This window comes from Leishmania mexicana, chromosome 34 (assembly GCF_000234665.1).
Source record: "Leishmania mexicana MHOM/GT/2001/U1103 complete genome, chromosome 34".
Lineage (NCBI taxonomy): Eukaryota > Euglenozoa > Kinetoplastea > Trypanosomatida > Trypanosomatidae > Leishmania > Leishmania mexicana.
The window spans coordinates 1,534,944-1,549,590 of NC_018338.1; the positions used below are offsets into that span (position 1 = coordinate 1,534,944).

At 57.3% G+C, this 14,647-nt stretch overlaps 3 protein-coding genes across 3 annotated transcripts; all 3 read left to right on the plus strand.

Annotated features, from left to right (window-relative positions):
- Positions 1-491: 491 nt before the first annotated feature.
- Positions 492-3,653, plus strand: LMXM_34_4120 (conserved hypothetical protein; the record flags this gene model as incomplete). The annotated part of the gene is made up of 1 exon (XM_003879359.1): positions 492-3,653. The coding sequence occupies one exon, from the start codon at positions 492-494 to the stop codon at positions 3,651-3,653; it is 3,162 nt and encodes a 1,053-aa protein (XP_003879408.1).
- A 1,123-nt stretch (positions 3,654-4,776) lies between these two features.
- On the plus strand, positions 4,777-6,534 carry LMXM_34_4125 (conserved hypothetical protein; the record flags this gene model as incomplete). The annotated part of the gene is made up of 1 exon (XM_003879360.1): positions 4,777-6,534. The coding sequence occupies one exon, from the start codon at positions 4,777-4,779 to the stop codon at positions 6,532-6,534; it is 1,758 nt and encodes a 585-aa protein (XP_003879409.1).
- Positions 6,535-9,036: 2,502 nt separating this feature from the next.
- Positions 9,037-10,821, plus strand: LMXM_34_4130 (putative poly(a) binding protein; the record flags this gene model as incomplete). Its single annotated transcript, XM_003879361.1, has 1 exon — positions 9,037-10,821. The coding sequence occupies one exon, from the start codon at positions 9,037-9,039 to the stop codon at positions 10,819-10,821; it is 1,785 nt and encodes a 594-aa protein (XP_003879410.1).
- Between the last annotated feature and the right edge of the window lie 3,826 nt (positions 10,822-14,647).

Genomic DNA, 14,647 nt, shown 5'->3' on the forward strand with positions numbered 1-14,647 from the left:
CTTTCGTCCCCCCTCCTCGCCTAGCGGCCGGGGATGCACCCTTGGCTGCGTCTGCCCTGTACATGTCAACAAAAAAAATCCCCGCAGTGCATGCCCCCGCACCACCGTCTCTTTATCTTCTTGTGATTCTCTTTTCCACTTCTTCTCCTTCGTCTCCTCGGGTGGGGCTGCCGCGCGCGTGTACACGTGCAGCCCTTTCGTGCTCCACACTCATCGCCCCGTGGTGTGAGGGTACCCGTCGACCCACGACGCGTAGGCAGAGATGCAGTGTTTCCTCTGTGCTGGTGACCTGGTTACCTCGTTTCACACGGCCACATCTTGACGCATGTTCTTGGCGCCCCGCTCTATCGACCATCGTTTCTTCACCATTTTCTCTTTAGCACCGATACACACGAACGCGCCGACAGGCACACACACACACACACACACACACACGTACGTCGATACAGAGGCTTTCTTTCCAATAAGTTTTGTGGAGGCCGCTGCTGAGAATGGCACACTACGGTGACCCTGAAGCACACCGGTGCATCCTCGAAGAGGTCTCTGCCATTCCTGCTGCGCCGCGTCTCAATGCATACCTTAAAGCCGCCATGATGGGCTCGCAGGGCTCAGACGTCGGGTTGCAGGAGCTGCGGCATTTCCCTGGTGACCATAAACAGCAAGACCCACACCTGGAGGTGATGTTGGCGCTGCTGTCCCTCACGGTGCTCGCCTCCAAGGCCCATCCGGGCTTTCGGGCCGAGCAGAAGCGTGTGCAGGACCTGATAAGGCAGAAGCAGGCGGCGCTAAGGCAGCAGGCCGAGCAAATTAAGAGTGCCCGCAGTTGCAGCGGTGCCGGCCCGTCGGCGTTTGCGTCGAGGACCGGCGTTACCTCGCTCCCTGCTCCTTTCTCAAGCTCCGACGTTAGCAGTGCCTCTCCGGCTGCCGTCGCCAGCGCCGCCGTGGAGGGCAAGGAGGAAAAGCTGACCCCGGTCCAGCGGTGGGAGCAGTCCACGGACATACTCAACTACTGCGAGGCCTACGCGAATTACCTTGGCGGCTTCACTGAGCTGTGGTATGAACTCTTCGGGCCGAACTACTACTACGATGTCGCCGCGAACGGTGTCTTTGACGAGGATGACGACGTAGACGATCGGGAGGGGGCATGGACCCGACTGTCCGAGGCAGGGGAGTGGGCGTCGACGCATTCCCCTGTTTTCCCCCTGTCATCGTCGCCGCAGCATTCACGGCATCATCAGCAGCAGCAGCACGCACGACGCCGTCAGCGACCGCTGCGCGCCCCCCAGGTGCCTCCGCACTTGTACGCCGTCCACTGGAGTGATATCCTAACCCCGCAGCGTCGGGCCTGGTTCCACGGGCTCCACAACGCGGTGAAGGAGCTGCTGGTTCGCATTCTCCACCGCGAGCTGCCGTTAGAGTTATACATCCTCTTCATACAGTACGCAAATCTCTCCCTCCGCGTGTACTTGCTTCAAACACTGGCGGAGGTGTTTGAGTGGACGTCGCACTTCGTCGACGTGATTTACTACGTGCACGTGATGCGGCAGAGCTACAGCATCCAGTGCGAGATGTCGCAGCTGCAGCGCGTGTGGTCTTCGTTCGGCCTGTACGACGGCCGCTTCCTCGCCGACTGCCGAGAGTTCAACAAGATGTACACAGAGTCGCAAGGCGCCTTCTCAGAGCAGTGGGAGGTGGTGCCGGGCAAACCGCCGACAGCGCCACAGGCTGCTGCGGTGACCACCGCGTTGGTGTCGACGGCGATCGCTAATATTGATATTACACGCCACAGCTCCAGCGTTACCCCTGAAACCACTGCCTGCCCCTCCTCGAGCACAGTCGCCCTCTCCGCTGGATCGGCGACAACCTTGTCGTCCGACCTCGCCGTCATTGCCAGCGCAAGGGTGCAGCGGATGTTTCCGTTTCGCGAGGCTGCAGGCAACACATCGTTCGACGCCGCTGACAGCAGTCACACTACTGGGTCTAGGACACCGGACGACGAGGGGCTGTCTTCCGCGAGCGACTGTGAGGCGGTGGACTCGGCTGCAGGCGGGACAAAGCGTGCCGTATATCTCCCCCTCTTCTACACCTGCTGCTGCTTCACGTGGATTCTCCAGCGCACGTTTTGGAGCATGTATGGACGGTGCTCACTTCTGTTGGAAAGCTGTCTCGGGGTCGAGGTGGCGCCGCAGGTGTTGTCGGTGGATGGTCCCGGCGAGGTCAACGGAGGCGATGCATCTGTGCTCTTCGCCACCGCCCAGCGAGGCGTGCAGCGCCGCATCGGCGTGATAGGCAGTAGTGGCCTCCCGAGCTCTCCGGCTTCTCCCGCTTCTCCAATACCACGCAATGACGGCGGGGCCGCCGCGAGAACGCGTTCTGCGTCCACGTCGGCGATCAGCATCACAATCACCCGGAACAACGTCACCAGCCGCCTAAGCGCATTTGAGGTGCCCACGCGCGATGGCGGCGGCGCCACCGCAGGCCGACCGCCGCAGACAGCACAAGTACCTTCTCACTGCACGGCGTCATCGCCGCCGTCTCAGAAGCAGTCGGGATTCTTGGTTGGGGCAGCGAAGACACAAGGGCCACCGCACGTGGTGGCCGATGGCTCACAAGCTGATGCCGTTGAAATGATTCCGACGTGGAATGCCGTAGCGCCTGAGTTGGTTGACGAGAGAGGGAGAGATGAGGGCGCTAGGTTTTCGTGGGGGTCGGTGCTCGACCTGTTTGTGCAACGAGGACAGCGTCGCCACGGCTGCGGCGCGACGACGGAAGGTGGTTCTGGTAGCGCAGGGGACACGGCGAGCATGACGCAACGTCCCCACCGTATTTCCTCCTTTTCACTAGCCACTCCTGCTGGAACGCCGCCGCCGGCTCCGGCGGCGGGTACTGGTGCTCGCGGAGAGCGAATGAACTCCCTCTTTCTCAAAAACTCAGGAGCCCCGTTCCACCTCCAGTACACCCACCGCGCACGCGAGATTCAGCTGTACGACGATCCCTCCGTCACGTTCACAAACGGCAGCGCCGACAACAAAGACGCAAACGCACTCTTCTTCGAGGAGTTTTACTTTCTCCGGGAGACGGGGTGCTATGTCCTGTCGCATGCCGTCCGCAACCTTACGTGCTATCCCCGCTACCCAGCTACACTGCTGATCTTGACAGACAACACGACTCGGCCCGGACGGGTCTCGTGGTGTGACCACAAGTTCTCCGTCCTGTCCTCGCCAACAGACGATGGAGACGGGCGTCAAGGCCTGACGCCGTGGGTTCTTAGCGCCGTCATCCCCCACACGCGACTCTCCTCCATCCGCAGCGTGCGAGCGAGGCAGGAGGAGGCGCTGCTGAAGCACGTTGTGTTTCAGGTTGCAGGCGCCAAGAGCGCGCGTGTGCGCTTCTGTACCTCAAACTCCATCTTTTTTGTGCTAAACTGCGGCAGTGAGATGGACGGCGGTCGGCTCTATTTCGCGCTGCACTTACATGTCAATCTCTCCGCCCGGAAGCAGCTCGACCTCTCCATCGACACAGTGATGGAGACCGAGAGCCAGTGGGCATTCCGGGCTCTCGGCGAGCTGCATGTGAGCTGGGCCATGTCATGCACGTGCAACGAGGCGTTACGCGTGGCGTTCCAGATCGGGCCAGGAGAAGGGGTGTCATAGTCGCGTCCCCGTGCGTGTAAGAGGGGAGAGACAAAAAAAATAAGAGACTGGCGTGCACACTACCGCTATGGACGACGACAATCAAAATTTTGAAGAAATTGCACAAGCGCACGAGTGTTCACCGTATCACCGTAAGGACCCTCAAAAGAAAAAGGATCTGCATAGGTGCGGTACGCTTCTGCACACGAGAAGCCTGGTGTGCTATGCATGCTCCACCCCTCTCATCCCCAGTGCAACCATGCCACACCCTTCACTCCCTCAAAGCTGGATTAACTGTCGCTCGCTCGCTGCAGCTGTCAGAGGACGCGTGGGAATGGGGAAGGAGGGAGGGGAAGAGGAGGGGGGGGGGCGGTCATCGCCGGCAGCACTGCGCACCACCTCACCATTCGATGATCTTCTCCGGTCTTCTCATCCTCAAACCCCCTCTCTCTCACACACATATACTCTGTTTCGCGTGCCTCTCTAAATGACTTGCTTCTTCTCCCGAGTGTGAGGGGACCCCCGCCATCCATATGGGTACACTCTGCTAACACCAGGAGACGAGACAAAGCTGGGTAACTGCGTGAAGGGCGCGCTACGAACCAGCACCGGTGAGGCACCTCTTTCCTTTTCCGTAGCGCACGATCGCCTCTTTCCTACTTGCCACCCTCCCCCCTTCTTTGGCACTCACCCACCCGCACACGCGCATTTCACAACTTGAGGCCACCCGAGAGTCAGCAGGCCACTTTCCCATCGGGTCTCCTCTCTCTCGTGATTTCATTTGTGCGTGACGCGTGCATTCCCCTCCCCTTCCCCCGTTTTCACCCCCCCTTGTATTGTTCCCTCTGGTGCTTCTCTGTCGTGACGTCGCGTCATCCTCTCCCTCCCTTCCACCTTCCACCTCATCTCCCTCCTTTTACGACTCACTGGGCTACATAGCAGTTGTCCCAGAAGTATCATCGAGCGACCCCTGAACATCACTCCTCGTCCGCTCTTGAACGGCGCTTTTAAGTGTGTTGCGCACGGACAGCAACAACGCTCACAGGAGCTTTTTTTTTGGATTTTCTCTTTGGCTCGCGCCTCACTTGCTCGAAAACTGAACAGGTCGACTCTTGATACCGCGAAGAGGCGAAAAGAAGAAAAAATGAGCACGGCTGCGGCCCCCACACCAAAGCTGCGGTCACGCTCCGTCAACACAACCCAAGGCAGCGTGCCCGGCGCAAAGCCGGCTCTGCGCGGTTCCTCTAAAGTGAGGACGAGGTCGACGCGCGTGACGCCGACTCCGTTCTCAGAGGTGCAGCCACGCAGGGCGGCGACGTCATCCTCGTCGTCTGTGACCCGCCGTACCATTCGCACGGTAAAGCCGATCACAGTGGGCCAGCCGTGCGTCACGGTGGTTGGGGAGAACAAGCCGCAGGCTTGCAGCGGCGCTGAAGGGTTTCCGTCATCGCTTCCCACCAGCACCTCTCACGTGGGCGATGGAGTCAGGGCGCCGTTGTCGACAGCGGACGTGTCCAAGATGTCTGCAAACTGTGCCAAGTTGTCGAGTGGCGTCACTGCCGCCACCCCTCACATGGGACTGCACAACAGCTCGACTTCACGAGTGGACTCGACGTGCAGCAGCCTGAGGGGTAGCAGTGACAAGGGCTCTGCGGATCCTCGACAGCGCCCTCCACCGGTGCCGCGTGTGGGCCAGCTCTCCAGTAACGTCCCTGTGACGCGGTTTGCTGCGATGGAGACGCCGCTGCCTCTTCGGCGCACGGCCACCGCCGCGACGATTATCACCACGGCAAGCGCGCCCGGCTCGCAATTCTGCAGCCGTACCCCTTCCGTGCATGAGATGGCCGCTCCCTTATCTCCGCGCCGAGCTCCACCGTCGGCGCGGCCGTACGCTTCAGCGCCAGCCTCCCGCGTCAGTTCAGTCAACTCGAGACTCGCAGAGGGGACAGCACGTCTCGTGCGTCAACCGCCGCAGCGCCTGCACACCAGTTCGACGCGCCTTTTCGTGACAAAGCGAAGCAGCAGCGCAGCTACAACCGCAGCATCCACGACGACCCCCAGCCGTACCGCTCCCTCTTCCCACGCAGTTGTGGCGGCGACGGACGGCGCAGGGAATACGCCTTCCACGTCCCTGGGAGCGCCGCCGCGCTCGATGGGCACGCGGCCTTTGCTGGGAACAAATTGCGTTTCCACACCCAAGAGCGGGTGCGCCAATGGCGCACCTCGTCTGCGTGCTCTTCACCCCAGTACGCAATCTGCTTTACGCGTCGACAGGGGGCCTCGCAGCGCTCGCGGTGGGGCCAGCAACGGGAACAAGAGCTACTCAGCCAGCTGCACAGCGACGCGCGGGACGTCGCGCCAGGCGCCGGCGCGGCAGCAGCAGCATCAGCAGCCCTTATCGGCGCGGTGCGCAGCGGGAGCCTCGTTGACGCGCAAAACAACGCGGAAGGTTGGTGGCGACAGCGCCCCTGTCGCTATAGCCCGCGCACCGCCTGCCCCCTTCCAGCAGACGCACACTGGATGCCCGCCGTTTCTGTCATTTGCGAGCTGCGTAAAGGGATCGCCCGCGTCTGCGGCGCCGAAAGGCCCCGTCTCCCCGATCAAGCGAACTTCCACGGCGTGCCCCAGCGCTGCTCAACGCTACCGAGCTCCATCGGTGGACAACCCAGCGCGCGTCAGCGAGGGGCGTGCTTCGTCGATCAACGACGCTGCCTTCGCAAGCCCGTGGATTAAGCCTGGCATGCTCTCCAGCCCCACCAACTGCGGCGGCGGCCGTGACGCCAGCGAAGCCCCCACCATTCCTTACGAAGGCTCCACAGGGCAGCGCGGCTCCATGTCGCTGTCTCCGCGCACCGACTTCGACACCCTCTCCGTCTCTGGACGCCTGAGCTACGGCGCTTAGGCCGTAGAAGCACATGCCCCAGTGGCTTGAAAGGAAATGGGGAGGACGACGAGGTGTTTGTTGACGTCTGCAGATCAAGCGTGCTAGCCATTACCTCGTCTCTGGCTCATGTTCGCGTGGCCGATTGCTTCCCTGATGCCGTTCTCTGCCATCCTCATCCCTATAACCCGTTAGTCGACTCTTTACCGCCACGTGTCCAACGCGTGCGCGTCACGTGTTGCTTCGTGTGGTGCGATGCTCTCTTTGTTTTGTCTCTCGGGCTCGCACAGATGGACACGCAGACGCGGACGTTGCGCATATGCGTTGCGTCGAGTTGTGGGTGCACAATGACGTTGTGTGCGGCAGACCTTTTTTTATTATTATGATTAAAATGTATTTCACGCGTGTGCTTGGCAAATTTGGTCTCCCCACCGCACCTGCTCGTTTCTGTTTTGTGTTGTTGTATGTGTGCGCATTGTCGTCGCGTCTCTCTGTACCACTTCCGCCGGGAGGAAGAAAACGAAATGAAAACATCGATACACATCCTTAACACCTCCGGAACCACTAGAATCACAATGAGCAGGTAAGCGTGCGCGTGGGTTGGACACTGCACTACAGCGAGTGCTGCCTCTAGATGACACCCACGGGGTGGGTGCAATGTGCCTGCTTCTGTAAGTCTGGGCAGACAGGCTACCTCTCGTCCCTGCGCACACACACTATTCGCCTTCGCGTGTGAGTCTGTGCGTTTGCGTGGTGGGGGGAACACGCAAGCCAGGCACTCCCCACCCCCACCCCCAGTCCGCAAGGCGACGATGTGATGACAAGGAGGGCATGCTGATGCTCCTTCCCTCACGTCCTGTATTTCCACAAGGATTAGATCTTTAGCGTGTGTCTCCCAATCACGCTTCCTTTCACTCTTCGTTTTTTCTTTATTATTGTTCTTTGCTTTGTGTTGCCCCTGCTCGTGTGCGTGGGTGTATTTGTGACGGTGTGATACTACGTCTGAGCAGGATGTACTTGAGCAGATTTTTTTCTTTGTTTCTTTGCGATACTTAAGGTGATGTCGAAGAAAGGGCGCAAACGGCATCCAAAAGGGCAGCGAAACGGAGACGCCTGCTGAGAGGCGGCTGCAGCAGTGCTCCTCTCTTCCTCCGTTGCAACTTTCGCTCCGTCCTTTCTCAATTTTCCTTCTGTTATTCGTCTTCACCCTCTAGATGATAATTGAACGACTACATTTTCCTTTGTTGTCGATGTTTTTGATTTTGGCTGTTGTTCTCTTGCGTGTTTCCCGTTGTGCATGCGCGCTTCTTCTTCTCCTTTTTTTTCTCTATGTGGCTGACCTCAGTTCTCTACGTCTCGCTTCCTTCTTTTTTTCCTTTTTGTGCACGAGCTCCAGTCACGTCTCTTCTCCCCCTTTTTACTGCACTCGGCTGTCGCGCGGGCTGTTATGCACGCCCGCTAAAGGCAACACCAACGACAACAACACCAAAAAAAACGAAGCAAGGAGAGACCCATCCAGCGCAGTGAGCTCTTCCCTGGGAGTGCCACCTGGTTCTCCAGCCACAGCACAACATCTGCATGCTTGCTTGTGTGTGTGTGTGTGTGTGCGTGCGTGTGTTTGTGTCTTTGCGTGTGCACAGGTGAAAAACAGCGCCGTTACGCTCGGGACAGTCAGCTGAAGTGCCTAGAATGGCGTCGAGGCGCATCAACGGAGTTCCCCAGGCGTCGAGTGCATCATCGTCTGCTCGATGCTCCCACTTCTGTCGGAGTCATGCACACCGTTCATCCTCTTTCTCTTTTACCCCCTCCTCCCCTCCCCTCCTGGGGATCGCCACCATGGTCCCTCCTCTCTCGGTTTCCCTCCCCTTCCGTCACGCACGCGCTCTCTGGTGCGGGCACCGCAGCTCTTTTTGCAAGTTCCCGTCCCCCCAAAAAATTGAAATAACAAAAACCAAAAAAAGAAAATCTCATAAAACAAAAATATATATATATATATATAAGACGAAAGGAAGAAGAGGAAACGAGTGCTTCTTGTGTAGCTGTTCCCCACCCTCCTCCTCGTCCCCCTCGTCCTTCTCCCTTTTTTCTTTTCTTCCTCTGTTGTTCTGTCTCGTCTTGTGTTCTCCGCTCATCTTCGTCGTCTTCAGCTCCTCGTCTCCCCACTAACCTTGACACTCACTCACTCACGCACATACACACACACACACACACACACACACACATTACACGCACACAGCACTCTTGCGTCTTGCCTGTACACACGTGCGGTGTGTCCGTAACCTTCTCTGTCTCTGCCCGCCTTCCTCTCCGTTATTTCACCTCATCTCCTTCTGGGAGGGGGGTCTTCGGTGTCGTATAGGTACGTCTTTCAGCCGCTACAGTCGTATCTGTTTTCCGTTCGCTCCTCCACGTCTTCTGTGCTGTCATCATCTGCGCCCTTTGCTTCATCTCCGTTCTCCGGTTCTCTAACGTAAGGATTCGTGTACATAACCGAACAAGGATATAAAGGAGGAACAGCCAACCATGGCCTTCACTGGTCCGAATCCCTCAATCTGGGTCGGTGGCCTGGACCCTGATCTGCAGGAGCAGAAGCTATACGACTACTTTGTGCGCATCGGCCCCGTTACCTCTGTCCGCGTATGCGTCGACTCTGCCACGCAGAAGTCTCTCGGGTACGGTTACGTGAACTTCCAGGACCCGGCGGATGCTGAGAAGGCGCTGGACCAAGCCGGCTCCAAGCTCGGCTCCCGCTACCTCCGCATCGCCAAGATCCAACGCGACCCCTCGAAGCGCCGCTCCGGCGTCAACAACATCCTTGTCAAGAAACTCCCGAAGAGTGTTGACACCTACGCACTGAAGGAGATGTTCAGCAAGTTTGGCCGCCTCACCGCGATCGGCCTGGCGTGCGACGAGAAGGGCGAGTCCCGCGGCTACGCCCGCATCTCCTTCGAGCGCGAGGAGTCCGCCGTGGACGCCGTGAGGGAGATGGACGGGATGGAGATGGACGGCCAGGCGATCGTCGTTGAACGCTACCAAGCCCAGCACCGTGACGAGCTGCTGAAGCAGTTCACCAACCTGTACGTCAAAAACCTCGATCCCGCTGTCACGGACGAAAAGCTGCGCGCGTTCTTCGCCAAGTACGGCGAGGTCAGCTCCGCTAAGGTCCGCGACCTCGGTGCTGTGCAGAGCGAGGCCGGTCTCGGCTACGTCGCCTTCCAGAAGCACGAGGACGCCGCCCGCGCTGTGGAGGAGCTGAACGGAAAGGAGTGTGAGATCGCCAAGGCCGGCTCCCCTCTCGACGTGAGCCGCTTCCGCTCTCGCGAGGAGCGCCAGCGCGACCGCGAGCGCCAGCGCCGTGAGCGCGCGCAGCAGCACAGCAAGTACCCGAACCTGTACGTTAAGGGCTTTGACGACACTGTCACGAGTGAGCGCCTGGAAGAGCTGTTCCAGCGCTACGGCGAGACCGTGTCGGTGACAGTGATGATGGACAAGGAGACTGGGGTGTCGCGCTGCTTCGGCTTCGTGTCCATGAAGGACCAGAACGCCGCCTCGCAGGCCATCCAGGAGCTGAACGGCAGCACCTTTCTCAGCCCCCGCCCGCTCTTCGTTACGTACGCCCTTCGCAAGGATGCGCGCCGCCAGAACCTTGAGGAGCGCAGCAAGCAGTTCCGCGTGCGCCAAAACCCAATGGGCGGCCCGGGCATGGGTGCCATGCCACCCATAGGCTTTATGGGCCCGCAGATGTTCAATAACGTCAACATGCCATTCATGAACCCGCGCGTGCCGATCATGCCGATGAACGGAATGAACGGAATAGGCGGCATGAACGGTATGGGTGGCATGAACGGCGTGGGCGGTGTGGGAGGTATGGGAGGCGTGGGCGGTGTGGGAGGCATGGGAGGCGTGGGAGGCGTGGGCGGTGTGGGAGCTATGGGTGGGATGGGCGGCATGGGAGGCATGGCCCGCCCGATGGCGCCGAACGCGATGAGCCAGATGCGCTCTCGCCCGATGCCGCAGAAGCCGCCGATGCAGTCTCTGATGCCACAGCAGCACCAGCAGGCGCCTCCGCAGGGCCAGAACCTTGCCGCCGTGCTCGCGAACCTCAACCCCGAGCAGCAGAAAAATGTGCTCGGCGAGCGTCTCTACAGCTACATTGTGCGCAGCCACCCGTCTGTGGCCGCCAAGATCACGGGTATGCTTCTTGAGATGGACAACTCCGAGATTCTGAACATGCTGGACTCGCCAACTATGCTGGACAGCAAGATCGCCGAGGCCCAGGACGTTCTGAACCGTCACATGAGCGTTTGAGCGAGCGGCTCACCAAACGTAACACTGCCAGGTTTATCTGTCTTGCTCGCTCGCACACCCGTGCACGAACGCGCGCGCTCTCGCGTAAGTGCGTGCTTCTCGCCTCGTTCCGCGTTGCCTCTCGAGGCGTGCAATGAGGCAAGCAGAGGCCCACCGAAGGCGGAGGCGAAAGGGCGCCACGGAGAGTCGCTCTCCCACCAGAACACACTCGATGAACGAGAGAGGGGCACAAGAATTTTACCAAGTATTGACACTCGTCTCGAACCCCCTCTTACTCTCTCCTTGGGCAGCGGAGACAGGCTCACCTGCGACGCTCTGGTGATCTGCCACACTGCAGCTCGCGTGTCTTTGAAGGACGAAGAGGGGAGGGAGACTGGATGCTCGTGGTTCATAGAATTCCCAGAGCTAGGACGCATGCACGCTTGGTTTTCTTTTAGGGTCTTTCAAGAGAGAAAGACACGCCGTTGGCTGTCCAGAGCATCTTTGCGGTTGTTCTTCTGAGGAGATGATGAGCGATGCAGGCACTCTACTCCCGTGCTTGATGCCAAGAGCGAGACCGCGAATGACAGAGATGATGACGAACAAAAAAAACAGGCAATCATCTGACGTTTTGGCGAACGGAGCAAAAGCATTTTGTCCTCCAACTTCTCAACTGCTTCTTCTACCCTCTGGTGCATGCATCCCTGCTATGAGGGTGGGACAAAGAGAAGGCAACGGCTACGCGGGACACATTCACTTCTAGGCCCTTCTTATTTTCCATTTCTTTTTGTTCAGCCCCGCCACGACCCCCGCCCGTTCCTCTACCATTACGACGCAGTACCACGGGTAGCCCTTCTCCCCTCCTTCTCCTGATTTGTGTGTGTGTGTGAGGGGAGTGGCGTTGTTCCTTTCCCATCTTTGTGTGCTCTGCAGCTCCGCTTCTGCCTGTCGACGTTTTTTTGTTTCGCTCTTTACCGAGCGCCTTTTCAGGCATTGACGTCTCTTCCCTCTCCCTTTCGCCTGGACGCGGATGAGCGAAGACACGGCAGTGCGAGTGGCAGCATAGAAGAAGAACAACAAAAAATGAATGTTGCATGCGAGGTTCCTCTTCCGCGTTTTCTCTCCGCCGTGGAGGTAGTTTGGCCTTTCAATTTCCGCTCACGCGTGCTCCTTTGTTGTTGTCGTTGGTGTGCGTGTGAGTGTGTGTCTGCGTTTTGAGGGGGAAAACGAAAGAAAAAAACAAAAGAAAAAGAACGGCAACAGCAATGACAACATAAAAAAGAAAGAACGAGGACTGGCGTTGAGGAGGAAGATTCGAATCACGAATGAGGTGGCAAATACCGGATTTATTTCCTATATGATCTACACGTTTTTTTTTCTTCGGTTGCTTCTGGGGGTTTTTTCTTTTTTTTTCGGGGAATTCTCACAGACAAAAGAAAAGGAAAGAACGAAAGAGCCGGAACGAGAGCAGAGCATTTCTTTAGGATCCCCTTTGTCTATATTTATATAAGCATGTTTCGCCGTAGTTTTCACGTCTTTCATTGTTTTCCTTCTCTCTCCCCCTATCTCTTTGACCAGTGTAGCACATGCAAAAAAAAGGGTGTGTACTTGCGTGTGCGAGTGTCTGCGTGTTTTTCTATCTCGCGAGCTCTTTCTCCCTTCGTGTTGATGAGCATGTATGGGTACGTACGTTGTGGTCTTTGCCGATTTCTGTCCCTGGGTTTGTATCTGCGCGCACTTAAGCGTCGCTTCGCGGCTGTGCGTGAGGAAGGCGATGGCGCCGTATGTTCTGTCACTAGCATACGAGAACTGAAGAGCGCCATATAAACTCATACACATACACACACGAACGTTTCCTTGGGATGGGGAGGGGGAGAAGATGCGACGGTAGCAACAGAGGCTGGCGCGACGATTGCGAGACACGCACGCTACAGGGTGACGGAGTGAGGTTCGGCGCTTCGTCGCATCCCATCGTCGTCCCATCCCCACCCTTTTCCCGTCCCCTTCCCTCACCCCCTCCTCTGCATTACTCCTTCAAGGATCGACCCACGAATAGAGGCCGAACTGCTACTCTTGTTTTTTACCTTTGTCTCCTACGTTACTTCCTTTTTGTTCCTGACGGCGTACATTGTTGTGTTGCCTTGTCTCCTCCTCTGTCATTCACGCCTGCCTCTCCTCTCGCTTCCCAGCTCTTTTTTCCCACATCCTTTCACACCACTCCGCCGCCTATCACATTGCTTTCGCCTCCACCTCCCATTTCACGCTTCGTGCAGAATCCGGACGCTTGCTCGACCATGGCGTTGTCTCGCCCGTCTCTTCGTCTGTGTGTGCGTGTGTGCGTCGTCTGTTGTGCGTTTCGCTTTTCGTACTTTTTTCTTGCTTTTGGCTTCTCGTACGTTGTGTGATTCCCTCTCGCACCCTGTTTTTATTGCCCGGTTGTCTTCACTGCTCTTTTCTTTTTTTTTTTCGCTCGTGCCAGCTTTCGAACTGTCGGGTCGCCCTTCTTTGCTCATACACGCACAAGCGTTCTACCTTTGTGTGCTGCGGGTGTGTACTTGTGTGCGCGCTGTCTAAGGACGGTGGTGGCAGCGATGACGCCGAGGCAGAAGTACAGAGGGAAAGGCGGAATGTGGCACGCGAACAAAAGGAGGGACACTTCAGTGTCGACGAGGGGCGGGATACAGAGAAGGGAGGGGAAAGGGATAGGTACGCAGCGAAAGGCGAAGAAAAAGAGAAAACGCGGCCATATGTTCGGAAGAAAAAGTATGCTTTGTGGCCAGTGATACGGTAGCGGCTGGTGGATGAATGCAGCAATGCGCTATAGGAGTGAATGACGGAGGACAAACAAGATAGCTAGAGACCCAAACAGGCAAAAGAGTGGGAGAGGAGACGTGAGCACACACGTTTTTGTTGACGTTCTTTTTGTTGTGACTTTCTTCCACACCGTTACCTCACACATACACGCCTTGTCTCTCTCTCTCCCTCTCTCTCGCGTGTGTTTCTTCCTCCTGTTTCTTTGCCTCATGTCATCCATCTCGCTTGCTTAATGATGCCGATGGGTGTGCTGCGGCGAGTGAATGAGGCTGTTGTAACTCCCACGCTTTTTTTCTGTTTTCGTTCCTGGACGTGCTTTTGTGGCTTCTTTCTTTCGTTTTTTTTTCTAGTGTTGTTGTTTCTCCCTTTTTTTGTCGTATGCATGTGTGTGCGTCTCTGTCTGTGTGTGTGTGTGCTGCGCCTTCAGTGTTGTGCGTGTGCCGTACGTTGCTCTTCACTTTTTTCTTGTTTTTCTTTTTTAACCTTCTGTTCCTTCTTTTTTTTTTGCGGTTTTTTTTTCGTTTACTTTCCACCTCCACGCACGCGATACATCTCTCTCTCTGTCTGTCTGTTTGTTCTTCCTTTTTGGTTTTCCATTCTTGTGTATCTGCGTGCGTTCGTTTCTTTGCTTCCCTTCTATGTATCTCAAACTTCCTCTTTCTGTGCCCCCCCCCCAACCTCCTTTCTCCTTTGTGGTGCTTCTCTGTTCGCTTCCTCGCCCCTCGTCCCTCTACGCTACACCTCGTGAAAGAAAAGCCGTTACGGACAACGAGAACAACTCCTTCTCCCCTCCCTCCCCCCTCCACTCACGACAGAAAAAAAAAAACAAAAAAACCTGACGTTTTTCTTTATACGTCACAGGAAAAGGGGTGGGGTGTGGTGGGGGGTGGGGGGTGGGAGGAGGAGTTTGCTTCACTTTGTTGGTAGTTTTGTAGGCAGACGATGGGCGTCTTTGCCTTGTCGTTTTTATTGTCGACCATGCGTCGTCAAGTGTGCCGTCAAGTTGCCATGTCGTCTCTCGCTTGTTTCGTTT